The 27,825-nt window shown below is 41.1% G+C and overlaps 1 protein-coding gene across 3 annotated transcripts in view; it reads left to right on the top strand.

Moving 5' to 3' along the window:
• FLT3 (fms related receptor tyrosine kinase 3) overlaps positions 1–27,825 on the top strand; it is a 97,048-nt gene that overhangs the window by 37,098 nt on the left and 32,125 nt on the right. For all 3 annotated transcript variants that reach the window (XM_075919216.2, XM_075919214.2, XM_075919215.2), the window contains 8 exons: positions 5,529–5,734; positions 6,528–6,643; positions 11,539–11,656; positions 12,756–12,916; positions 13,796–13,935; positions 14,016–14,169; positions 17,307–17,475; positions 23,348–23,454. In XM_075919216.2, coding sequence (XP_075775331.2) covers positions 5,529–5,734; positions 6,528–6,643; positions 11,539–11,656; positions 12,756–12,916; positions 13,796–13,935; positions 14,016–14,169; positions 17,307–17,475; positions 23,348–23,454 — 1,171 coding nt within the window. The remainder of the gene's footprint in view (positions 1–5,528; positions 5,735–6,527; positions 6,644–11,538; positions 11,657–12,755; positions 12,917–13,795; positions 13,936–14,015; positions 14,170–17,306; positions 17,476–23,347; positions 23,455–27,825) is intronic.

The following is a 27,825-nucleotide window of genomic DNA, read 5'->3' as shown; positions in this document are numbered from 1 at the left end:
ACAGCTTGGGTAATGTGTGATCTTAAACCCAGGTTACACTACAAAGTTAGGTCAAAGTAGGCCACCTTGTGTTGTCCTAGTTGTTGTGCATATGTCTGCACGTAAATTTGTCTCCCACCGATGTGCCACGTTACAGCAATGCACTAACACAACCTGTCCTAACAGTGTTGAGGTATGGTTGATATACTGAGCATGGCGTCGCATGAATGCAGACCCTACATTATCTGTGTGGATCCTAACAATCTCCAGCAGCTTTTCCACACTGCCCAATGCTGATTGCTCTAGTCACAGTTGTGAACTACACTACTCGAGGGTCATAAAGACCATAAGGGCCCAATCCCTTGTAAAATCCTGTGAATTTTTAAAATGCTTTTTCCTGATTGTCCAGCACAGCGAACACACCTGGCAACTCTCCATTGTTATGCATGACTGTCCATCTGTCTATGCTGGCTACACGTCAGACATGCTCCTGCCTAGAGTAGACAGGAGATATTGAATCTCCTGGGCCTGTGAGGAAAAGAGGCTGTGCAAGCACAGCTACAGAAACTTGGACATATGTTAGCAGATTGCATAGGTTATGCTGGACAAGGGGTATGACAGGGATCAGCAGCAGTGCCACATGAAAGCCAAGAAATTGTGTCAGGCATATCAGAAGTCCAGGGAGACCAAGACTCCACCTGGTGCCTGGTGCCAAGTCACAGATGTACTACTTTTACAAAGAGCTGCATGCTATACTTGGCAGAGATCCCACACATCACCATGAATTGCTCCAAGAAGCCCAACTCACAGGCCCCTCGCATGAACAGTGAGGACAAGGAGGAGGTGGAAGAGGAAGAGGAGGATGGGGCACATGCGACTGGGCAGTCCTGCTATGCTGTGAGCCAGGACCTGTTTGAGACTACTGCAGACCAGTCAGTCCTAGCAGCTGATCTCGAGCAAGCCTGATGCAGGGGCAGATCTGTGGGTAGGTGTGTAAATTTATTTCTCATTACAGTGATCACAACTTAACAGGACACACCTATTGATTTACTTGTCCTAGAAGAGGGAACAGTACAACTGTCAGAGGCAGTGAGTGACTCTTGCATTTGGGGAGGCTGAGCACAAATGCCAGAAATTCCCTAAAAGTGGAAGGGGCCATTGGCACGTGAACTATGACTTCACCCACACTCCACCTCCTCTTTGGTCCTGCATAGCTTCTCCTCATGAGGCACTGCCCCTGCTCTGCCTTTTCCTGCCCCTATCCTGTCTCTTACTCCATGGCTCTCCCATACTGTGCCTCTTCCCTTGGGGACAACTCCCTCTGCTCACTCTTGCTCCTTTCCACCTCTCTCCCCGAGCCCCCTGATACTTGCTCCTTTCCACCTTCTCTTGCCCTAAGGATGAGTGACAGGGAGAGAGGTGGAGCAAGGGCAGAAAAACTCAGAGCAAGGGTAGGAAGAGGCAGAGCAAGGGTGGGGTCTCAGAAGGGAGAGGCGAAGTGGGCAGGGGAGACCACAGAGCAAGAGGTTGAATGGGAGCAGGGCCTCAGGGAAGGGCACAGGATGAACCAAGGTCTTGGTGCTGGTGACCCCACACTTCTTGGGAGCTTCTGACAGCAGCATTGCAAAGGCAGCAGGCTGACACACCTCCGAAGGAAAGTGCTCTTCATCCACAATTTCTTGTCCTATTTGAGAAGGCTTAGACTCCCCAAGCCTCTTATACCCATCAGTCATGGGTAGACTGCTATCTGCTTTTACTTACCCTCCAAAGTTAAGCAAGGGGCGTAGGGGTGCACATGTAAAGCAATTTGTTTATGTACAAAGAGATGGCCCTTGAATTCTCCTGAGAGATCCCAATTAAACTTTCATGGAGTCACTGTGCAATCCTCTGCCAAAGGTTTCTAGGGATGGTTGCCTTATAATGGGACATTTTCCCATGCTAGTCAGTGATAACTTCAGTAAGCATGATTGCAGTAAACAGGTTAGTAGCATACAGACCCAGACAGCTTCAGGACACCAGCAGCAACTGTGCTCGCTGTGCCTGTTACCCTCAGGAGTGAGAGATCAGCTAAAATCACCATCACCTGCGGAAAATGGTGCCAGTATTCAGTGCCATCTCCACATACTCATAGTTTTACAAAGCCAAGCAATTCCCTCTGTCTTTCCCTCCCTCTTGGTGGACCACAGTCACTGTGCCTGACGCTGTATGTGGTGCTGTGCACAAACACTCTAAGCAGAAGTGTCAAATAAGCCTGCCTTATTTAAGACTTTAGAGGCGTGAGGAAAGGGAGTTCTGTATCTTAACTTCCACTTTACATTGTTACATCTTTTATCTGCAGCTGCTGCCGTTGCAGCCTTGAGGAGTTGAGGAACCAGATATGGAGAAATGAGAAGACTCGGGATTATGTGTTCAGTGAGAACCTGCAAACCAGTGCTGCTTCAGACTGCGAGCAAAAGGCTTGGAGGCGTGAATATGGTAGACAGCCTGAGAAAGGAAAATGTGGACAGGAGAAAGGTACAGAAGTCCCGGCAGGAAAAGGAAAGGAAAATGCATCAGGACACAGTGAGACTTATTTGGCAGCAAAGACAGATATTGCAGACACTTACGGACGTACAGGTTCAAAAATCATGGGCTCAGTGCCATTCTCAGCCCACAAAGAACTCTATTATAGCACCTCCTTACGTCCCCTTATCATTCCATCTGACTTCATGGTCTGCTGCCCTACTCCTGCCACTTCACCCAGTGGGACATGAAGATCACCACAGCTTCACATACACTGACATGGGAAAGCCGTGGTTGCTGTATCTATAGGTAGAATGGACACAAATGTTCTTTCCCTGGTAAAATTCTGTTCCCTTCATTTGTTAAGTTTTTAATGTATTTGCTTTTACATTGAACAGGTTTTTCTTTGCTCTGGTTTTGTTACTGAATAAAATTATATTATTTGGAAAATAATTCATCTTTATTAATTCCCAATGTATGCTGCAGAGCGCCCAGCAGTTCTGAAAGCACCAACTTTCTTATTACTGTACAGTGTGACCCAACTCATAGGATCAGTGATAAACACAGTGTACTAATCAGAGTACTATCAAGTTAATAGGTACATTGTCAGTGTTATATTCACAGATGTACATTAAGCACCAAACAGTTCCTACCAGATCACAAAACGTAAGAACCAAGTCGAGCACAATATACCACAATGCAATATTGTCTGTGGCTCATTGTTAAAGTGCTCTTTCAAAGTCTTCCTGGTCCATATAGCTCTTCCAATAGCCCTTTTGGGCTCATCTACACTGGCCCCTTTTCCGGAAGGGGCATGTAAATTTCATGAATCGTCGTAGGGAAATCCGCGGGGGATTTAAATATCCCCCGCGGCATTTAAATAAAAATGTCCGCCGCTTTTTTCCGGCTTTTAAAAAAGCCGGAAAAGAGCGTCTACACTGGCCCCGATCCTCCGGAAAAAGCGCCCTTTTCCGGAGGCTCTTATTCCTACTTTGAAGTAGGGCGCTTTTTCCGGAGGATCGGGGCCAGTGTAGACGCTCTTTTCCAGCTTTTTTAAAAGCCGGAAAAAAGCGGCGGACATTTTTATTTAAATGCCGCGGGGGATATTTAAATCCCCCGCGGATTTCCCTACGACGACTCATGAAATTTACATGCCCCTTCCGGAAAAGGGGCCAGTGTAGACGTAGCCCTTGTGTCTTTCTGTTTAAACCTCTCCCGTCCCGCCAACTCATTGCTTCATAGATATGATGCAGGTCACATCAGGCAGCTATAACCATTTGGAAATTTTTTTCAGTTAGATCCAGTCTTGTGAATAAACAACGCCAGTGTCTCTGCAGTCTACCAAAAGCTCATTTAATTTTCATTCTTCATCGGCTGAGTCAGTATTTGAATCATTCCTTGATGCTGCTAAGGAGGCCAGTGTACGTCTTCATGAGCCAGGAAGCAAAGAGCAGGCCTGATCCCTCAGGATCACCATTTGCATTTTAATATTGCCAGTAGTAATCTGCTGTTCAGGAAAGAAAACCCCTACTTGTAGCTTTCTGAATAGCCCTGTGTTCTTAAAGATGCAAGTGTCATGCATCTTCTCTGACCAGGCAACGCAGATGTTAGTGAAGCATCCTTGGTGAGGCACCAGTGCTTGCATAACCATAGAAAATAACCCTTTTTGTTGATGTATTCTCTAGCAAGGTGGTCTGGCGCCAAAATAAGGATATGTATGTTATCTATTGCTCATCCATGTTTCAGGAATCTCATTACTACAAATTCATCCCCTGTGTTTTGGACATTTTGAGAGTCACAGTCCAGCATAGCAGCAGAAGATTGAATGGTCCTGCACACATGCATGACAATGGCCCCCACAGTGGATTTTTGAACTCACAATGATTTCCCACTGTCCAGTAGCAATCTGGCACCTCAAGTTTCCACTTTGTGATTGCAGCTTGCTTCTCCTCTGTTCTCATTCAAGTGTTCCTGTGCTGGAAGGCTGAGGTGAGCCTGGCACACAGATCTGGGAATGTAGCTTTGTACATTTGCAAGTTCTGCAGCTACTACTCATCATCTGAAACCTGCGTCACAATTCAATTCCACCAGTCAGTGCTCATTTCTTGGGCCCAGAAGTGGTGTTCCACAATCTATAGCTGCTCTATGAAGACCATTGATGACCTTGAATTGGCTCTTGCTGTGTGTCCTCCAAGAAATTGTCATGTACCAAACTGATTCATTACTTTTTCCTGCTCAGCAAATACTGGAGGATCCTGTGCTCACAATGGTGGTGACAGTACTGCAGAGCTGTGCAGGCTCCATGCTTCCATCAGAGCTGAAGGACAGCAAGAAGGACCATGGAGGTTTATTGGACTTTTTAAAAAGGCACAGAAATTATGGGATATATATATATATAACATTATGGGATGGAGACAGTTGAATGCGGGGAAGTTGATCCTTTGCTCCCAGTCAGCCCCACATGACTCATTTCTGCCCCACTTTGCATTGCCCAATCGTCCCAAAATAGAGCCCTGGATGTTGGCAGTTTGCGCACTGGGATACCTGCCCATGGTGTACTGCACTGTGCATCAGTGCAAGCAATCCTAGTGAGTATGCTCAGCAGTTGTGCAAGGATCCAAATATGCACACACAAGAGTGATAAACTGGAGCAGCTTTATGCCAATGTGACTTGCATTGGCCAAATCCTGTAGTGTAGACGTGACCTTACTCACAAGGAGAAAGTAGCCCATTGCAAGCTGAACTGCTACTAACTATGCTGTCATTCCAGAAAGCAAAACTTGTTCTGCATTTGTTCATTCAGTAGAATTAAACATATTTGATAAATAGGTATCAGAGTTAAATTTGAAGAGGGAAACAAGAATGAAAGTATAGTGTTAATCTAATTTTTGTTTATAATGACTATACATGTATGCATGATCAATACTGTTAGGGATATTTTTAATAGAGTGAATTATTGTAATAGGTAAGCCTCTTTTTTAAATGTTTAAATCTGAAAACCCCAGTTATCACTATTAGACATAGCAATCTGTTTTATTGCAATACAGATGCCTAGTATTTCGGAAGATCTTGGTTGTGATTTGAGTTCTCAAAGCACAGAAAATGTCTATGAATCAGCAAAAAATGTGGAAGTTGACCTATTTGGAGACATTGAATTAAAAGTGATAATGAATATTTCAGAGACCATTTCATGCCTTTGGGTCTTCAAAGAGAACCAAGCTGACTGCACACCCTCACTGGACTCAGAAAACCGGTAGGTAAAGGATTATACTGAAGCAAAAAAACAAAATGGAATACTTTCGTTAGCGTATGCAAATGAAATATTTTCCATTTGAAAAAGATTATTTATCATTTATTTTCACATTACTCTTTATATTCCTAAAATTATCTTAATTATTATCACTAAATTGCATGTTGTTAATAGCTGTTTATGCACTAGGAAAACAATGAATTCTGGCTTTATAATTTACAGTATAGTGATTTTTTTGTATTTGTATATCACCTTACATCTGAGGATCTCAATAGATTTTACAAACGTTCAATTCAAGCATCACAGTGTTCAAGTCAAGGAAACCAAAGCACAAAAAGATTAATGTAATGCCTTGTCCGAGGTTACACTGCAAATCAGCATCAGAACCTAAAATACCTCCCTAATTCTCTTGACCGTGTTCTAGCCATAAGTCTATACTAGTGTTGATTATTCCCTTGAAGGGTGAAACCCATGGAATGGCCTCTTGGTGAGAAAATCTCCATGGGAATCCTGTTGCATGGGCCTCAGTTCAGGAAGGTACTTGAGCAGATACTACTCTGTCCCTATTCAGGATAGTATTTAAGCAGAACTTCGAATCCCACTGGATGATTACATGAATCAGGGCCCATTGTTTATGAAAGCACTTTGGTGATTGAATGTGCTACATATATACTAAGTACTATCAGCCCAGAATGCTGTTTGCATGGGTTAAGCTTCAGCATAATGCCATTATGTTCTTCAGCCTACTACCCTCTATCTAACATGAAATTTCCATAATGTATTTTCTGTTTTATAGATATGTTATTTCGCTGGTCTTTTCAAAAATACAAGAAAATCAAGCTGGAAAATACACCCTTGCAGTTCAAGGTGAAAACAGTATCTACACGATAATATTTACAGTTCTCGTAAGAAGTAAGTATGTGTCAAAGCAAGGGACTCTGTCAGTCCACAGCTTCAGAATGGAAAGACTGATGCCTGTACATGACCAAACCCTCTCTAAGCAGTGAAACTCTGTTAATTCTACACTCCACAAGGCTTCTCCCTTCCTCAATTGTCTCTCCTCCTCTTTCAGTTCTTGAATTGTGGGCTGTTTTTCTTGTCACTTATTTCATGTATGGCTGCCTCATCTCCCTTGGTTCATTGTGAAAGTTAAAATGGTTCTGAGTCACTGTGTTGTTAAAGATGACATGCAAAAAATTGTTTTAAAATGGGACTTGTGCTGATTTCACATTCTTATGTATTATGCATGTGAGCAAACACACACACACATTCTACCTCAAACAAATAAACAAACATCAAAAAAACATTATTAAGGCTGTAAAGACAAGCAATCAAAACTTAGAAAATGCCAGTTTGACGGCTACCTTAATTTGCCCCCCTTGTGCATATGCAGAATGGTACAGTCTTTAATTTCATAATCCCATATTATTTTTTCCACACGTTCCCCCATCTCATTCACTGCCCTGGATGGTACTCACTTATAAGAGTGCAGCTACACAGCAGGGCTTAACTCAAAATAAGCCACGCAAATTGAGCTTTGTCAATTGCGTATCTTATTTTGAAATAGCTTATTTTGAAATAGGGAACATCTGCACAGCACTTATTTCAAAATAGAGCACTCTTCCTCTGACTTCCCTTATTCCTTGTACAATGATGGTTACAGGAGTCAGAGTAAGATATCCACCAGCTTGACAGATTTTTGACACTATTTTGAAATAACTGTCTGCTGTGTAGATGCTAATTAAGTTATTTCAGAATAGTGCTCGTTATGTCAAAGTGTTGCAGTGTAGACATACCTTAATAAACAGCTATTCAATATTTGTTATTTTCATTATAAAAGTGGCCCCATACTTTATTTATCCCATTCAGATACTGCTTTGAATATAGAATTACTAATTTCCTCAGGGTCTTTTCTGTCTTGCTCATCATTTTGGTATCTGAAGTAATTAATTTATTTTCATAATACCCCTGTGAGGTAGGCAACTGAAAGATCAAGCTCAAAAAAGCATCCACTAATTTTGTGAGCTTAATTTGAGAAACCTACAGCCTGATTGTTCAGGGTTCTTAATAGTGCTTTACATGTTCAAAGCACAGCTCCCACTTATTTCAGTTGCTAATCAGATCCCAGGATCTCAAGTTGAGGACCCTAAAGCACACAGTTAGTGCCCATCTGTGAAAAGTTTAGTTTAAATCAGTGGTCATCAGCCAGTAGATCGGGAGCCTCTGACAAGTGATCCTGACTGGTTTGGCCAAGAGGCTACCAAGTGCCTACACTTCAGCTGCCCCTCCCCCCCACTGCTGTGCATCTCCTGCCCTTTGCCTTGAAGCTGCCCCTCCCCTTGGGAGTCTCCTGCTTTCTGTGCAGGGCAGGGGTGGAAAAAGAGGGGTGCTGATGTCAGGGTGCCCCCTCTCCCATTCTGTATCCTTTTTCCACAGAGCAGAGAGGGGGCACAACAGGACCAGGGATGGAGTTTGCTGGCTGCTTTAGGGAGTGGTTCAGGGCTAGGGGACGGGTGAGCCTGACTTAGCCCCACTGCACCACCACCCAGGAGCCAGCAGCAGTGCCCAGATGGAGCCCACATCCCAAACTCCTGTCCCAGTCATGAACCACCTCATGCACCCCAAGCCTTTATCTGAGCTCTGAGCACCCCTGCATCCAAACACCCACCCAGAGCCTGCACCTAGAACCCCCTCCTACATCCAACTGCCTGCCCCAAGAGCAGCTCAGAGCCCCTCTCACACTCCAAATCCCTTAATCCAAGACCAGAGCCTCTGCCCCCAATCCTCTGTCCCAGCCTGATGAAAGTGAGTGAGGATGGGCAAGAGAGGGAGGATGGAGTGAGCAGGAGTGGGGCCTTGGAGAAGGGGTAGGAAGGAAGCGGGGCAAAGATATTTATATATGAGGTAGATCTTGGATTACACTTAAATTCAAAAAGTGATCTCATGCTTAAAAATGTTGGAGACCACTGGTTTAAATGATTTGCTCCAGTTGTACCAGATACCTGATCTCAATCTACTCCACTCCCAACTCCCTAGGTGGCCTCTTGATCCCCTCCCCTTTATATTAGATCAGATTCTTTCCTCCTCTGTGCATTCTGGGTGCCAGCAGAGGGGTCACTGAGAAAACCAGAAAGACGGTTCACTGGTCTCATGTCCAGTACCTTGAGCACTTGGCAGGAGCTATCATGGAGAAAGCCTGGCTTCATCCCTATAACTCTATGAGGATGGACCAAGGAGCTGGAATATGAGAGGCTGGAGAGACAGAATCTTTAGAGATTTCAACTGTAAAATCTAGTCTCCACTGAACTTGTGTGAACTGTGTTTTTCTTAGGGGTATAACATGGCCATATGTGGCTGGATTTTCACTAAAGGCACATCCTAGGCACACCTGCCAAATTTCAAGTCCATGCTTCTAAGCATGGGGGCACTAGAGTTTGTTTTGCTGTTGTTGTTTTTTTTTAAGGCACTTAAAAAAAAATGGACCAAACAATGTATATTTCCGTAGCTACCTTCTTAGAAATGACTGAATTGTGAAATAAACTAATCAGCATGGGGCAGACACCCACCATGTAAAATTTCAACCCACTTCAACTCCGGCAAAGTTAGGGCATGTCTACATGTCCAGTGCTGCAGCTGCAGGCATGTACCAGTATGGCTACACCACTGCTGTGCATACAATGAAGACATTCAGTGCCAGCAGGAAAGAACTCCCATCAGCATAAAATAAACCCACTCCTGCAAGTGGTGTAAGCTATGCTGACAGAAGATCACATACTGCTGTGTGCATTAGCACTTATATACATGTAAATTATGTTTCTCAAAAGGGTGGAATATTCACACCCCTGAGTGACATAAGTTTTGTCAACACAAGCGGTAATGTAGGTATAGCCTTATAAACAACAGGATCTTATAAGAGGCAGTGTCAGGCAACCTTTATAATAGGTGGCACTAACTGCTCTACTCATAATAAGGAAGATCTAAAAGGTTTTGTTGGTTTTTTAAGATTTTTTCTGCATATTTTTGTCTTAGAAATAGCATGAATACCATCCTTCCCTCCTTTTGTTGTAGGAGTATTGTTGTAATTTCACTTATTCTCCAGTCATCAGAGAATTTCCCATGCTAAACAGGATCTGCCTTGCTAATATTAAAAATAAGCAATTAGAAATCTAAAACAAATAAACTATCAGGCCTTCTCTAGCGATTATAAAGATACAAACAAACAAAGAAATGCATAAACTTGATTTTTCTCTTTTCAAGTTTCATTTAAAATACAGTACCTAAAGTAGGAATCAGGAGAAATTGTCAGTTTCATAATCACAGTTCAATTTAAAACAAAATCAGTATTTCCAGTTTTAAGTACTGTAAAGTCATCATCAGTCTTGGTGCAATAAACTTTCAAGTATAGTTCAAGCTGGGAAACTGGGAAGCTCGGGATTGGTAATGGTTTATGGAACTTTATGTCTGTAGGTTACACGTTTATGGTGCTGAAGTTGTTAATGACTGAAATTCATTATCATTTGTTGCTTTTTTATTATGTATATGAAATGACTTGGTGAGAAGTAGCATTCCTGCATGCAGTGGATTTTTCAACAATATAATGAAAATAGATTCAAGAGCTGATTTTCAGAGGTACGAGAACTCATAACTACAGATGAAGTAAATGAAAGCTACAGGTATTGAATACCTCTGAAAATCAGGCCCTAAATTACCCTCTGATTCTTAGAGGCAGTTCCTTGAGGCCAGGGAGGTGACACATTTACCAGGTCAAGGCTGAAGAATTTATACAAATGAGGACCTTAGACAAACAATTCTTTACTTTTCGCTAGGGATGTGAACAGGCAACTGATTAACCAGTTACCCGATAGGCATCACTCTTAGCAGGTGATGCTTACCAGGTAATTGCCTGCTACCTGCCATGAGTGAAAGGCTGCTCCAGCCACGAGGGGCTCCTGGCTCTTGGCTCTTGGCCCGTGTGGGCTGAGAGCAGCCTGGAGCTGTGGGGGGAGAGGGAGAAACAGTGTGGGGAGAGGGCTGCCGACTTCTGGAAATCAGCAGGCTCATACAGAAGCAGAAGCAGCAGCAGGGGAGAAGATGGGGAAGACCCCTCTTCCCCCCGCCCTCACTCAAGGCTGCCAACTCCCAGCCCATTCAGACGGGAAGCCAGCAGCCCTGTGGGGCTGGAACAGCTGGGCTGAAGCAGCTCCTGCCAGGGCTGCTCCAGTTCAGCTGTGGACGAAAGGCCACTGCAGCACAACGGGCTAAAACTGCCTTCTTAACCCCTCTTGTTTAATCAGTTAACCAGTTAAACTTAATGTTAAACTGGATTTTACATCCCTACTTTCCACCGGCATTAAAATCACTTGAAAAATTCAAAGCTCAAAGATCAAATTTTGTTCTTGAATGGTTGCACATTGCTCTGAGTGAAGTTACTGCTATTGTTGTGAGTCAATTATGAGTGTCGCAGGGTAGATTTTTTTGCCTCCTGGTTTCTTCTGATACTTTGTTATGCATAATACAATCAACCATCACAGTCTGACACCTGCTGTCATTTTTCTATTATAACAAGAATTATGACTAGCTACTGCTTATATATATGTCTAAGTCAGTGTTGGATTTTTACCTCAGGAAGACTGTGAAGATAATTTAAAGGGATAGACTGGTTTGTTCTATGAATCTATAACTCATACATAAAGCATATTGCTTTCCAGTACACAAGTGTTGAAAATGACCTAAACATTAAAAAGATGGATAATGATGTTTCAAAAATATTACAGCATGTCTGAAAATATTTGCATTGCTTTTAATAGGTAAACCAAGGAAGCCTTATTTTGTAAAAAGTGAAAATTTGACCATTATAAACTGCATGTCTGAAAGCTACCCTCCACCACTTATTGAATGGTTATTTTGCAGAACACCTGATGACAGGTATGGGGCATATAATGTTACGTTTTTTGTGTACTGAATTTTGAGATGTAAGTCTTGATGTCTGCCTAAGCCAACTGACTTACAGCATGGTGTACTTATTTTTATATGATTGAACTTGAACAACTGAAGGAGAACGGTGAGGTCAGATTTTCAAAGGAGAATACAATGGATGCTCCCATAAAATTTCACATGCATACAAGTTTCCTCCAAAGCCTATATGCAAAAATTGAGTGTATGTGAGTTCAGTGGGTGAATTCACATTTTTGTATGAGCTGCAGTGTATTCTTGGAAAATGTGGCCAATGTATCCTTTTGGAGATTTTTGGCACTGTCATCTGAAAATTTTTGGCCAAAGTCCAAGTATTTTCACTTGACATAGCTAATGAGTATTTCTAACCCCATAGCCCTCTGTTTTCCATTTTACTAAAACCTTGCACTTTTGAGAACAAGTGGAAGATGGAAAGGGTGTAATTAGAAATGTTATATCTAAGTTTGCCTTTCCTTTTAGCTTTAGGAATTATGCATGATAAGTAGTTCTGTTAGTTACATGAATATTTTCCAAGAAACATATCAGGTAATGGGTGAATACATTCAGTATATTTTCATTCAGAATATATGTGTGGTAATGTGGACCTCTGTCCCTCTCAAATACCTAGACCACTCATGGATTTATGAGTCTTCAGATGCCTTCAGACTACCTGGATTGTGTCTTCTAACTCAACTAATAGAGGCTCATAGTCCAACATTCAGGGTTCAGGGCAGTCCCAGAGATGTAGGATGAAATCCTGGGCTTCCTGATTTTTGCCATTAACTTCAATGGAGCCTGCATTTCTTCCATAAAATTACAGATGTTTACGCCTACCAATAAAAGCATGAATAGTGTAGTCAGTCAGGTATTATCAGCTCATTCTGTTTCTTTGTTAGTTTCTCTATTTCCAGTGCCACTCTGTTTTGTTTCATAGTCTCCACATTTTCTAGTTCCTTTTATTCAACTATATAATACGGCAGTTTTCATTCTATTTTTCGTATTTTCTCATGTCTTGGATATCTGTTTGGGATTAACTAAATGATTCAGTAAATAAATGTATCTGTAATTACAGTTGCACCAATTCAAATCTTAAAGACCATAAAAGAAATGGGGAAGTATATGGAGTACAGAAGGTACAACACGGATTTTCACCAAATACGTTATTTCAAACAGACATACAGTGCTGCGCAACTAATGAGCTGGGCAGAGAATGCACTAAACTATATACAATAGGTAACATAACTATAAGCTTTATTTAAATAGGGACCTAATTCTTCCATTGACATTATGCACTATTGATTTGAGTAAAGTTTGCGACACTGGGCTGTAAGTTTGTCATCACTAGAATAAGTATGTTAAGAGTACATTACCTGGCAAAACTAATGTAATGCTGTTATATTTCTGTATCATATTTATCTGCTAAATCATGGGTGGCCGGTATGCTAGGCAGTGGAGGGCATTATCTTCTCAAACCGCCAGCCTGGCCTTGCCCACACTCCATCCTCAGAACGCCTGCTGTAGTCACACTGGGGCAGAGTGTTGCTACCCCAAGAGCCTGCCCTTCTCCCTCCCCCCCAGTGCTCTAGGGCTAGGGAGATTGGGGGTGCATGCCCTCTACCCTCCCTATGCTCTGAGCCCTTCACAGACCATCCATGTTCTAAATGCTAATGCTAAATATATTTAAGAACAAATTGTTGTATTATTTTACATTTTATAAGTAAGTGCTATGTTCACACATCTTTAACATCTACTTTTCATTTTAAAAAACTTTTAATTTTTTTGTAATATTGCTATTCAGATTTTTAAATAAGCTTACTTTGGCTTAATTCTGTGCTAAGTTGCATCCTGGGTGAATTCAGGATTGTTGCTGGATTTCTGAGTCAGGACAGAATTTGATTTTATTTATTTAAATGTTAGAATATTATAACTAATTTTAATATTAAATATAAATCTCAAAAAGTAGTCTTTTATAATTACAAATACAACAATAGCTGCAAAATGTAGATGCTTACAAATGTGAAAATAAGGGAAGAAAAGGTTGAAATAAATTATATTTTACTATGGGGGAAATTATTTCATTTATTGTTTAATTGTTGTGTTTTTATTTTGCAGATCTAAATGAAAATCTTGGAGCATCTTTACCAGAATTACTTCTTAAAGTTGGGGAACCATTATTAATAAGATGTAGAGCAGTTTATGAAAGCTATGCATTCAAATTGAAATGGTATTTTGAAAACAGAGAATTAAAGAAGGTAATAAGACATGATTCTTTTCGCATAAGGAATAATGGGCAGTATCACAATATTAAATACAAATCTTTATTAAAAACTAGGCACGCTGGTTTGAAGAATCAACCTATCGAAAAGACTTGTCTATGGTTCGGATTCTCTATGCATTTGCCTCATCGATGGGACGAAGTGATAGTGGACATTATACCTGTTTTTCTACAGAACATCCAAATAAAACAGCTTTGGTTACAGTCTTAGGTAATTCAGATTCATGTTGTTAACTTGGTTGCCTTATTTTTCTCTCATTCAGCTGTTTGCTTATATATACATACAATGTGATTACAGTGATTAAGAAAACTCTTTTTACTTGAAGTTGAAAATGGAGATAAGCCAACCCTAAATTATCCATATCCCTGCAGGTACCCAACAATCTCACCTTCTCCCCTGTTATACTCCTCAAAGGACAATACTTCTGAGAGTGACACCACTAGAACATTAATCTGAAATGTAGGCTACACAATAATGTAATTCTTGCAATATTATTTTCAGAAACAAAATAATTAAAGATGGCAACTACGATCATTTCAGAGGGAGGGATATGAAGTATTTGACTTCTCTAGAGTGTTTAGATACCCAAAGTTTCCTGTAATTAAAACTTTCTGTGCAGGTTTGACCAACTACCCTTTGGAATTATCCTGTTGATCTTCTAATAAATTCAGGAGATCAATTTTAAATTAAAATTCGGGTTGTCCAGTTAAAATTTAAAAAGCCAGAATATGCAAAAGTTAAGGTTTCTGAAGCAATAGTAACTTGGCCACATTCTACAGATGCAATATTTTCTATTCTTGTTTTTTATTGTTAAAGATATAGTATAATATTTAATAATTTGCACTAGCAAATATACATAATAAGCAACATTGACCAGTGTATATCTGGCAAAAATTTTCCCATAGTTTGTAAATGTTATAGTGATGCTCTACAAACATCATGTCATCTTATTAAGCTGCATGGTGGCTTTCACATGAACCCACAGTAAGGAACACATTGTTGTGCTCACTCTGGAGAAGGGGAGAGACCGTGATCCAGAGAGAGTGAGTCCCTGTTGTTCTGGGACAGGAGTAAAGTAAGCTGGGTCTTTACCCCCATTAGGGATCTTAAATTGCATTTAATCAATTAATCGACTAGTTGATTAGTCAATAAGCGGGGAAAACTGAAGAGCTGCAGTGGGGTTAGCTCCTGGCCCCAAGAGCTAACCCCACTGCAGCTCTGCCTTTTAAATGTATTAAGAGCCTGACAGCTCTTAATACATTTAAAAGGCTAAAGCACAGCGGGGGAGGGGGGGAGGGGACACCGGGCGTGAGCCAGGAATCAACTGATTCCCTGTTTGCGCTCTGTTCCCTCTACGCCTCTACCTCCCTCCATTAGTTGCTTACATCCTTACCCCCTATAGACTATCCTTTGTTGCTCCCCAAGTAAGGAAAGGACATATGTCTCTGGAGCCTGTATCGTGGTAACTAAATGCAATAGCCTGTTCACTCTGCGGTATTCAAAGTTTAAAGGAAGAAAAAATTCAAACCCAGCCTCTGAGGCATCTTCTTACAGATAAGACAAGATTGTCTTCATCTTCTTCAAGGCTGGGGGATAGCATAGCATCCTTGGATCCCAAATTTTAACTATGAGCTAAATTTAACGTTCCCATTGATTAACATGGAGAATCTCAACCCCGATTAATTTTATTTGTAGATGAATGGCATGGATAGATTTCCTTCCTGGCAGTCACAAAAGAGATCTGAGCAGTATTATTGTAGGAAGAAAATACTTCCATAAAACAGCATAAATTGCTCTCTCTCCTCCTTTTCAAGTATGCCAGCACATCTCACCTTTTTAATTTTAGTCTTATTCTCAGATTGTCATGTCTGTCAGAGAGGTTTTTAAACACAGCAGAAACCAGGCCATCCATCACAGCTGCAGGGTTTTTCGCGTCTGTTATTCACACATCCAGTTTCTGGATGTTACCTAGCACTAATGCCTTTTTTTATCAGCATTGGATAAAGAATTTGGAACATTATCCAATCTTTGTTCCAGGAGAGATGATATATTGTAAAATAAATGCTTTAAGATGCTAAATACCAGGTTCAAAGGTAAAAATAATAACAGAAACAAGAAAGAATCATATTCAGACTTTGCTGTTTCAACTTGACTCCCATGGCTCCTAAGTAATTACTCTTCAGACATTTTGAATAGAAATCCAAAACCTGCCACCACAAGTGAATAGGAAAAGAAATAGCTGTGAAGACCAGCTCACTCACTCATGCACTCCTTCCTTTCAATGTTAGGAGGAAAAACTGTTTTATTTATTTTTTCAGAGAGAAATTATGTCACTTTATTTCAAGGTACTTGTGGGTGATGTGGCATTAACTTTTAGAGTTAATTTATTTGGATAGTGCTCACTGTATAACTTCATATGATGTTCCATCTGAAAAGATGAAAAATACTTCCCTCAGTACCATTTAGACAGCCAAGAAACTTGTAACTCCCAAAAATTGTAGAATTCACACAACGTGAAGCATTTCTTGTTTAAAAGCTTTGTCCCATTTATGGTTTATGTGGTAATTTTCACCATATTATTTGCTAAATGAGGACTTCATATACAGAAAACTATGCTTTATAAAGCATGTGGATATGGCCGGAAGAAAACCATTTAAAAAGAAAAGCACAGATCTTCATTATTTGCGACAACTCTTTTTTTTATCCTTTTATGGACCTGATCCTAAGACCCCTGATGACAATGACAAGGCTTCCATTGACTTCTGTGAACTTTGGAGCAGGCCCTTTCAGATGCAGATTTTTTTAAATGATCATTTTAATACATTTGAAGGTTACTTTTCTCTTTTTTCATTTTATACATATGTTAATGACCAAAAAAGTAGATATATATAGTTTGTTTTCTCTTTTCAAAGTAATCCTTCCGTAGGTAAGAAATGACGGCAGTCATCAAGAGATACTTACACCGGCATTAATGCATTACTTTATATTTTATAAATCTAACGTTATTAACATTTGGAATAAGTATTTACAATTGAGCAGAAGAAATCTATAGAGGATGATTACTGTAGTTGATTCAAAATGATCTGAGGGGCAGAAAGATGGAGGGGTGTCTTTAATTAACCAAGTCAATCAGAATGGTTCTTTCAAAGACAGAGCATTTACATATAAACTAGAGTGGAACACCAGCATCGCATGTATTACACCTTATCTTTTTGTAGACAGAGGGTTCACTAGTGATTTTATGACATTTATAACTTGCAATAATTAATGAGAATAAAAATGTGCGTATTTTCAAAATTCCTTAATTAGACAGCTTTTATAACAGAATTTTAACATTTTGTTTATAGAAGAGGGATTTATAAAAGTAACTGACTCGAGAGAAGATTTTGAGATTGACCTGTTGGAAAAGTTTTGTTTTGAAATTAAACTTAAAGTATACCCACCAATCAGATGTATATGGATTTCTTCCCAACAATCGTTTCCTTGTGAGCAAAATTACAGTGCAGATGGATACAGGTACTTAACTATTCTGAATATTTGTTATAATTTGAACACATACTTGTTTTATTTTTTGTCTCTTAAAATAGACGTCTTTGTTCATTTTTTTCTTTTAAAATGTAGACTATGGCTTTTGGTTTTAAGTTATATGTTATTTTTAAAATATAAAGACTGATATAGTGGTAAAGCAGCGTTGCCAAAATGTTCTATAATGTTACTTGAGTCTTCAAAAGCAACTCATGTAAATGTGTTATCCATTTGATTAATCTTGTGTGTTATGACAAATCCTTTCCTAAATTGTGCACATATAATACCTCTTTCAATTATATTTTTATATCCTTGGAAAACTCCGTTTATTGATCTTAGATATAATTCTCTTTCTATGAACCCATTCTGATCATCCATGACTCAATTATAGCCTTCTGGGTGTTTGCTAAGTCTTATTTCATTCTAAGTCTCATGTTCCCAGTATATTTCAGGCTGCTAAAGCCAAACTTATTGGCATGTAGTTTCTCAGACCTTTTGTAGATTCCCTTAGACCATGTAACATCACAGAAATGTTACTACATATCCAGTTCATGGATTTTTTTTTCCATGTTACATATCAATTTTTGGAAAACAAATGTGTAAGTATCTTTTCTACTACTTCCTATAATATAATTCTGGCATGGATTTTGTCTAGTCCTAAAGACTTATTCATTCTCCAGGCTAATTTCAGATACCATAATCTAATTTCTTTCCGTGTTCCCTTTCAACTTTGCAAACTAAAGTCATACTGCATTCTAAACTCTAACTTTTTGAAAAGGCAGGCAAAAGTTTAAATTTTTAACAATGTTATCTCCTTTTGTCTATGCATGGTCTATGCCAAGTCTGAAAGGATACAATGCTCCCATGCTGATTTCTTGTTCCTCATATTCTTAAAATGTTTATTTGCTTAAAACTCTCTTGCAGTTTTTCTTTCACATTTTATCTTTGCTTTATTGTTCTGTTACACTTCCACTTTAGTCTCCAGCCTTTTTGGTCCTATTTAGTAACAGACTTGGCTATCCATCTGAATCATGTTGTACCATGTGAAGGGCTGACTCCAAATAACCAAAGGCAGCACAGTTCAGCCTGGTAAATTATCTTCTCCTGGCAATGGAGGCGAGAGACATGTCTTTAACATTAGTTTGTCAGTGGACTTGGATAGAGTTGATTACTGGGTCTTGGTGACTAATTAGCAGTCTCTGGTGTGAGTAGGTTGATCTGTTCTTTAGGGGTTAAGATCATTTCTGGAGAAAAGCCCTCTAAAGGTAGTCATGAACAATTACTCATCCTTAAATGCTGATAATACTCAGCTTATTTACTTTCCAACTATTGCAGACTGCCTCCTGATTGTCTGGCAGACAGTTGTGTTTGGAGGATAGACAGCTGGTTCAACCCAGACGGGTAAAGTGAAGCCCATGGGTCATAAATAGCATTTTTAGGAACTCTGAGATGGTTTAAGGAACTCTGATGTCCAGGAGGGTGGAGCCACCATGTGGGCTCAGGATTACAGACGTCACTCTAGGTTGCTTTTTCAGCATAGAAATGCATGTTGCTGTCATACTCTGGTGTGGTGACGCCATTGCCAAGATCTGTGAAAAGCCCATCCTTTTCTGTGTATTGTGGGTGTGGTTTTGTTTGTTCACACCTTAGTTACCTCCAGGCAAGATTCTTGTAACTGAGTCCTAGTCGAGCTGCATCAATTATAGGACATAGCTGCCCATGTGCTCCATGGCACTGAACCAAGTGGATCAGTTTTATTTAAATATTTTTCTTAAAAAGTTTTCATTTACAACATCCCAGATAGTTAAACTTAGCACTTCAGATTTTCAAAGCACTCTACAGATTTCAGCCAACACAGTGCTGCTATAGGAAAGCAGGTAGTTAAGTATTATTACTGTACCCATTTTGCAGATGGAATCAATGGACAAGAGTAAATAAATTAAAAATAAATACACAATCATGTTCCATAACACATTTTTTATTTGGTGGGTTTTTTTCAGTTTTGCACATTTCAGTTTATGGTTGAGTAAATATATCTTCCATCACTTCTACTTTGCTCCTTTCATATCCTTTTTATTTATTTTATTTCCTTTTTTAATTTCTGTTATTTCCTTATCCAGTTGTTCTTCCTTATTGCATTTTATAGTAAATTTGTACTATGAACTTTGCTCCTTAACATTTAATTTCAAGCTATAAAAAATTTGGCACCATCTTTAGTTCCTCTAAGTGCTAAGAGCACCATGTTCTTACAGACTTTCTGTTTTCTGTTCTCTCTTTATAACACAGGCCATAGCTGTATCTTTGGCAAACTGCTCCTTTTCACTTCCTTATTCTGGGCGAATCAATTCCATGAAGGCAAATAATCTCATGTACATCTTGTTCTCTCACCTTTCCTTGAACTTACATGTGGACACCAAAGAAATGACTCGTGAAAGGCTCTCCTTATTTCTTTTCTGTGACTAGTGATTCTGGATGTACCGATGTTTGGGTGCCCAACTTGAGACACTCTAAAGGGGGCTTAGTTTTTAGAAAGTGCAGAGCACCTAGCTACCTTGAAGGTGTTGTGATTAAGTACTCTAAAGCTAAGCCACCCAGAATCAATAATCACTCCTGATAATCTTGGCCTCGGTCAGCAGGCAAAATGACCCATCTTTTCAGTGTGAATCTTCTTCCTTTAAAACCACATATGGATGGGCAGGCTTTGGAATTCTGGGTTGTGTCTTATCTAACAAAAGTTACTCAGTTTCTTCCACCCTCTCTAAATTTCTTTTCCAGTTCTGAGTACAGGCAGTCCCCGGGTTACATGGATCCGACTTAAATCGGATCCCTACTTACAAACGGGGTGAGGCAACCCCGCACTAGCTGCTTCCCCCCAGCAGACCAGGGAGACGTGAAGCTAGCATTCCCCCTCCCCCAGCAGACCAGGGAGATGCGGAGCGGCTTTTCTCAGCAGACACCTCAGCTTGAGAATAAAGGACTGAGGGAAGTGAGGTGTGGGAGAATAAAACTGAGCTCTGGAGAAATGTTCGGCTAGAGTTTCCCCTACAATATGTACCAGTTCTGACTTACATACAAATTCAACTTAAGAACAAACCTACAGTCCCTATCTTGTAATAACCGGGGGACTGCCTGTACTTCCTTCAACACAGGAATGCAGGGGCAAGATTAGAAGGGCAAAGGCACAAAATGAGCTCAAACTAGCTACGGGAATAAGGAAAACAAGAAGACTTTTATAAATACATTAGAAGCAAAAGGAAGACCAAAGACAGGGTAGGCCCACTGGTCAGGGAGGAGGGAGAAACAGTAACAGGAAACTTAGAAATGGCAGAGATGCTAAATGACTTCTTTGTTTCGGTCTTCACTGCGAACTCTGATGAAGGAATGCCTGACATAGTGAATGCTAGTGGGAAGGGGGTAGGTTTAGAAGATAAAATAAAAAAAGAACAAGTTAAAAATCACCTAGAAAAGTTAGACGCCTGCAAGTCACCAGATCCTGATGAAATGCATCCTAGAATACTCAAGGAGCTGATAGAGGAGGTATCTGAGCCTCTAGCTATCATCTTTGGAAAATCCTGGGAGACAGGAGAGATTCCAGAAGACTCATGTCAAACCAATCTGATAGCTTTCTTTGATAGGATAATGAGTCTTGTGGATAAGGGAGAAGCGGTGGATGTGGTATACCTAGACTTTAGTAAGGCATTTGATACTGTCTCGCATGATATTCTTGTCAATAAACTAGGCAAATACAACTTAGATGGGGCTACTATAAAGTGGGTGCATCACTGGCTGGATAACCATACTCAGAGAGTAATTATTAATGGTTCACAATCCTGCTGGAAAGGTATAACAAGTAGGGTTCCGCAGGGGTCTGTTTTGGGACCGGTTCTGTTCAATATCTTCATCAACGATTTAGATATTGGCATAGAAAGTACGCTTATTAAGTTTGCAGATGATACCAAGCTGGGAGGGGTTGCAACTGCTCTGGAGGAGAGGGTCATATTTCAAAATGATCTGGACAAATTGGAGAAATGGCCTGAGGTAAACAGGATGAAGTTTAATGAAGACAAATGCAAAGTGCTCCATTTAGGAAGGAACAATCAGTTTCACACATACAGAATGGGAAGTGACTATCTAGGAAGGAGTACAGCAGAAAGGAATTTAGGGGTTATAGTGGACCACAAGTTGTATGAGTCAGCAGTGTGATGCTGTTGCAGAAAAAGTAAACATGATTCTAGGATACATTAAAAGGAGTGTTGTGAGCAAGACACGAGAAGTCATTCTTCCACTCTACTCTGCGCTGATTAGGCCTCAGTTAGAGTATTGTGTCCAGTTCTGGGCACCTCATTTCAAGAAAGATATGGAGAAATTGGAGAGGGTCCAGAGAAGAGCAACAAGAATGAGTAAAGGTCTAGAGAACATGACCTGAGAAGGAAGGCTGAAAAAATTGGGCTTGTTTAGTTTAGAAAAGAGAAGATCGAGGGGGAACATGATAGCAGTTTTCAGGTATCTAAAAGGGTGTCATAAGGAGGAGGGAAAAAACTTGTTCATCTTGGCCCCTGAGGATAGAACAAGAAGCAATGGGCTTAAATTGCAGCAAGGGAGGGTTAGGTTAGACATTAGGAAAAAGTTCCTAACTGTCAGGGTGGTCAAACACTGGAATAAATTGCCCAGGGAGGTTGTGGAATCTCCATCCATGGAGATATTTAAGAGTAGGTTAGATAAATGTCTATCAGGGATGGTCTAGACCAGTGGTCCCCAACCTTTTGAGGTTGTTGGGTGCCAGGGGGCGTGGCCGTTCGCCCGCCAGGCGCCAGGGGCCGGGGACACTTGCGCGGCCGGGGGCGGACCCCCCCATAGCCGCTTGCCTGGGGGCGGCCCCCCCATAGCCGCTTGCCCGGGGCCGGGGCCCCCCCATAGCCACGCGCCTGGGGGACCGGGGCCCCCCCATAGCCACGCACCCGGGGGGCCGGGGCCCCCCCATAGCCATGCGCCTGGGGCCAGTGCCCCCCCCGCAAGCACCCCGCAAGCACCGCGCGCCCAGGGCCGGCGCTTTCCCCTCCCCCCTGAAAGCGCCACGTGCCCGGGGCCGGGGCCGGCGCTTCCCCCTCCCCCCTGCAAGCGCCGCGTGCCTGGGGCCGGGGCTGGGGCCAGCGCTACCCCCTCGCAAACGCCGCGTGCCCGGGGCCGACGCTCCCCGCAAGCGCCGCGCCATGTGCCCAGGGCCAGGCCAGCCCCGAGCACCTGGCGGGCGCATGCAAGTGCCCCCGTGGGCGCCATGGCGCCCACGGGCACCGTGTTGGGGACCACGGGTCTAGACAGTACTTGGTCCTGCCATGAGGGCAGGGGACTGGACTCAATGACCTCTCAAGGTCCCTTCCAGTCCTAGTATTCTATGATTCTATGATTCTTCTGAAACTTACCTGCTGATTTTGTCTATTTCTTCTCTTCTGACTGTTATTGATTTTCCTCATATGCCAGCCCTCTTGACCCCTATTCACCATCTGAAACTCTTCTAGCCAGCAATCCTTATTCTCTTAAATCAGGATATCTCTACCCTAGAACTCCAGTAATTACGTCTCCCTTAAGTACTCTTCTAACACTGATGAACCAGCAAAAGCTCTCTCTCCAATCTGACAACACTCCAGACAAAAATAAAACCATCAAATGGACAGGTTTAAAAATCACTCCCATTCCCTTTTATTACAGCACACAGAGAACATAATTACATCTGAAGACTCTTTTTATATTTCTTTATTCAGAAAATTTTTCTTTTGAATTCTTTTTTAACTTGATTTTAAAAAAAATTGAATCCTGATTTGTAAACTTGCTTAAGCATTTCCCACCCCCCCTCTTTTCTCGACAGCATTTCATCAAGGTTCTGTGATCATAAATATCAATCAGGGGAATACGTATTCTATGCAGAAAATGATGATACGTATGTGAATAAAACAATGACGTTGCATGTAAAACGTAAGTAAAAATGCACAGGTTTAATGAACTCTGTGGGTGGGAAATCCTGACCTCTTTGAAGTCAATCAATAGAAATTTTGCCATTGACTCCAATGAGGTCAAGATTTCACCCCTATGTTATTTTCATCTCTCTTTCATTTTACAAAAAAAGTAACAATGTATCATATTCTAGGTCAGGAATTTTTAAAATATTCAAGAGTGAGGTATAGCTAGATGTCAAATACATTAGAACATACAATAAAGCAAACTCTTTTTAAAGAAGAAGAAAAATAGATTGGATGAATGGAAATTTTAAGAGGTAATCAGTATTAAATATGTGCGCTAATGTCTTCTGTTTCCTAATGTCTCCCATATAAGTATGTTGTTATTTGCACATCTCATAAACAAGTCTGTTTTTCTTTCTGCCACCTATTTGGGAAAAAGGTTTATTTGCGTATTGCAGCTTTTGGAATACAGTAAGAGTGCAACTACACTGCCATTCAAGGTGTGATTACAGCTCACATATGCATAACTGTGCTATCCAGCACAACTAGAAATAACAATGAAGAGCTGTTGGCCACAAATTCTGGCCCATGCCGTATAAACCCTTTGTTATTATTTTTAATTGAGCTAACTAGAAGATTGAATTAAGGTATGTCAACTCCAGCTATGCAATTAAGGTAGCTGGAGTTGTGTATCTTAATTCAACCTTCTAGATAAGTATAGACCAGGCCCTAGTTCTTATTAATGTTTAAAGAAAACTATGGCAATGTGAACTAGGAACGTTTTAGTTACCATCCAGAGCATCCACACAGGGAAGTTAGAGCACAGCAGTTTGGTGCTATTCGCACTCTGTAATTTGAGCTGCAGGGCAGTGTAGACAGCCTCATACTTCTTGTTTCACCCTTACTGAACACTCTGTAGGCCACGTTCACCTGCAACCTATGCCTCTTTTGTGCCAATAGAGCTCCATTTATTTCAATAGAAGCAGTCCTGATTTACATCAAAGTGAGAGGAGAATCAAGTCCTATGTGCCTGGTTTGTTAACTAAAAATCTCCAAGCCATATATAACCAAGCAGAAAATACCAAAGAAATGTCAGACATCTGATACAATCAGGTAATAGCCATTTTCAAAGAATTCCTCCTTCTAGTGTGCCACACAGAGCATGGACAAAAATAGAACAAGAGAAAGAAAACTTCTTAAGAAAACCACACTGAGCAGGCACTTAGGCTGTGTCTACACTGGCATGAATTTCCGGAACTGTTTAAAACGGAATACTATTCCATTTTCAGTTTTTCTGGAAAAGGAGCATCTACATTGGCAGGCTGCTTTTCCGGAAAAGCCCTTTTTCCGGAAAAGCGTCTGTGGCCAATGTAGACGTGCTTTTCCGGAAAAGAGCCCCGATCGCCATTTTTGCGATCGGGGCTTTTTTCCGGAAAAGACTACTGGGCTGTCTACACTGGCCCTTTTCCGGAACAGTGTTCCAGAATAAGGACTTATGCCCGAGCGGGAGCAGAATGGTTTTTCCGGAATAACAGCTGATTTTGTACAATAGAGCGTCGTTGCTTTTCTGGAAATTCAAGGGCCAGTGTAGACAGCTTGCAGCTTATTCCGGAAAAGCGGCTGATTTTCCGGAATAAGTTGCCCAGTGTAGACACAGCCTAACTGAAATAGTTAATATTACTTCAAAAAGGCAAAATACACTTAATCCATAAAAGTGGGCAAGGGCGGAATTTCAGGCAGGTAAGCTCCCTTTACCAGCCAGGGGCAAGAGGCAAGCATAGAATGCAAGTACTTTCCCCTCACTTCCTTAGCATCCGGAGAATGGGATGAAAAGCTAGCCACATCCCATGCTGCACAGCTGCTGGGGCTTGGGAAGAGAAATTTCTCTCTGCTGATACCCTGTGCTCTTGTGTAGGGCTTAATGGAAAGCTACACACCCGTGCAGCCGCACAGCTTAGGGGAACTTGGGTTACATGGTGCTTCTTCAAGTTCTAGAATGTCATCCCTCCTCCCTTAGTTTACTGCAAAAGGGTCAGTCACTGACTATCTCAAAGGCAGTTGCAAGGCTAGGTCTAAAGCTATACAAATTGTGCTCCACAATTTGCATCCATAAATTTGCATCGCTTTTTCCAATTGTTTTTTCCGGAAGAGGCTTTTCTGCCATTTGGCCCCGTCTAGATGGAAAGCCTCCTTTTTTGGAGGAGCCCTTATTCCTTGTGAAATGAGGAATACAGGGCTCCCCAAAAGAGCGCGTTTCCTCTTCCGCGAAAAAAAGTGGAAGAACAAACGCATTCCCTGGACGTAGCACAGTTTTTCTGAGATACCTCTGGTATCACGGAAAAGCCCCACAGTGTAGACATAGCCTTGGTGTCATGGTTCTTTTGGCATCCAGCCATTCAGGCCATGAGATGGTATGCCTCAGTTTCCCCTTTCATGCAGCAAACCAAATTTGCTATAGTTTCTCTGCAGTGGTGAGCTTTAAATCTTTTTTACAGGCATTAACTGAGAAGTAGCGTTACCATAAAGTTTAACATCCATATCAAAATTCTTATTCCCCGAGACATATCATTAATACCAAAATTTTATCACACACGGGCATATCACACTGCATAATGAAAAGAGAAAAACAATAACAGAAATTGTGGAAATGGCACAGGCGCATAACAACTTCTTTGTCTTGGTTTTCACTAAGAAGATTGGTGGTGATTGGATGCCTACCATAGTGAATGACAGTGAAAATCAGATAGGTTCAGAAGTTAAAATAGGAAAAGAACAAGTTTAAAATTACTTAGAAAAGTTAGGTATCTTCAAGTCATCAGAGCTTGATTAAATGCATCCTAGCTGATGAAGGAGATATCTGAGCCATTACCCATTATCTTTGAAGGGCATGGCAAACGGGAGGGATTCCAGAAGACTGGAAAAGGGCAAAAATAGTGCCCATCTATAAAAAGGGAAATAAGAACAACCCAGGAAGCTACAGATCAGTTAGCTTAATTTTTGCGCCAGGAAAGATAATGACGCAAATAATTAAGGAATCCATCTGCAAACATCTAGAAAATAGTAAGGTGATAAGTAACAGCATGGATTTCTCAAGAATAAATCATGTAAACCACCCTAATAGCTTTCTTTGATAGGACAGCAAGCCTTGTGCATAAAGCTTGTAGTGTAACGGTAGACGTAGTATAACGAGACGTAGTATAATGAGATTTAGTAAGACATTTGATACAATCATGTATCAATAAACTAAGGAAATACAACATATGTGGGGCTACTATAAGGTGGGTATATAACTGGTTAGATAACCTTCCCACAGAGTAGTTATCAATGGTTCACAGTCATGGTGAAAGGGCAAAACAAGTGGGGTTCCACAATGATCAGTTTTGGAACTAGTTCTGTTCAATATCTTCATCAACTTTTTAGATGATGGTATAGAGAGTATCCTTATAAAGTTTGTGGATAATACCAAGCTGGGAGGTGTTGCAAGTGCTTTGGAGGACAAGGTCATAATTCAAAATGATCTAGACAAACTGGAGAAATGGTCTGAAGTAAAAAGGATGACATTCAATATAGACAAATACAAAATACTCCAATCAGTTTCACAAATACAAAATGGGAAGTGACTGTCTAGGAAGGAGTACTGCAGAAAAAGATCTAGGGGTCGTAATGGACCACAGGCTAAATATAAGTCAACAGTGTGACACTATTGCAAAAAAAGCAAACAACATTCTGGGATGCATTTACAGGAGTGTTATGAGCAAGACATGAGAAGTAATTCTTCTCCTTTACTCTGCACTGATTAGGCCTCAACTGGAGTGTTGTCTCCAGTTCTGGCCACCACATTTCAAGAAAGATGTGGAAAAATTGGAGAAGATCAAGAGAAGAGCAACAAAAATGATTAAAGGTCTAGAAAACATTACCTTTGAGGGAAGACTGAAAGAACTGGGTTTGTTTAGTTTGGAAAAGAGAAGACAGAGAGGGGACATGATAGCAACTTTCAAGTACCTAAAAGGATGTTACAGGAAGGAGAGAGAAAAATTATTCTCCTTAACCTCTCATGATAGGACAAGAAGCAATGGTCTTAATTTGCAGCAAGGGAGGTTTAGGTTGGACATTAGGAAAAACTTCATAAACGTCAAGGTGGTTAAGCACTGGAATAAATTGCCTAGGGAGGTTGAGGAATCTCTATCATTGGAGATATTTAAAAACAAGGTAGACAGACATCTCTCAGGTTTGGTCTAGATCAGCGGTCAGCACACGACCCGATTTTCACTGGCGTGAGGGGCGGGAGCTCAGCCTTACTCCTCCCCCTGCACAGGGAAGAGACTCTGGTCCCCATCCCCCATCTCTACTCACCCCAGCACTGCTGCCGGTCCGGTGAGTGCGCTGG

This window comes from Pelodiscus sinensis, chromosome 1, assembly GCF_052426305.1.
Source record: "Pelodiscus sinensis isolate ZL-2025 chromosome 1, ASM5242630v1, whole genome shotgun sequence".
NCBI lineage: Eukaryota > Metazoa > Chordata > Testudines > Trionychidae > Pelodiscus > Pelodiscus sinensis.
The sequence above is the reverse complement of the archived record's forward strand: the minus strand, read 5'-3'. Positions and strand labels throughout refer to the sequence as shown.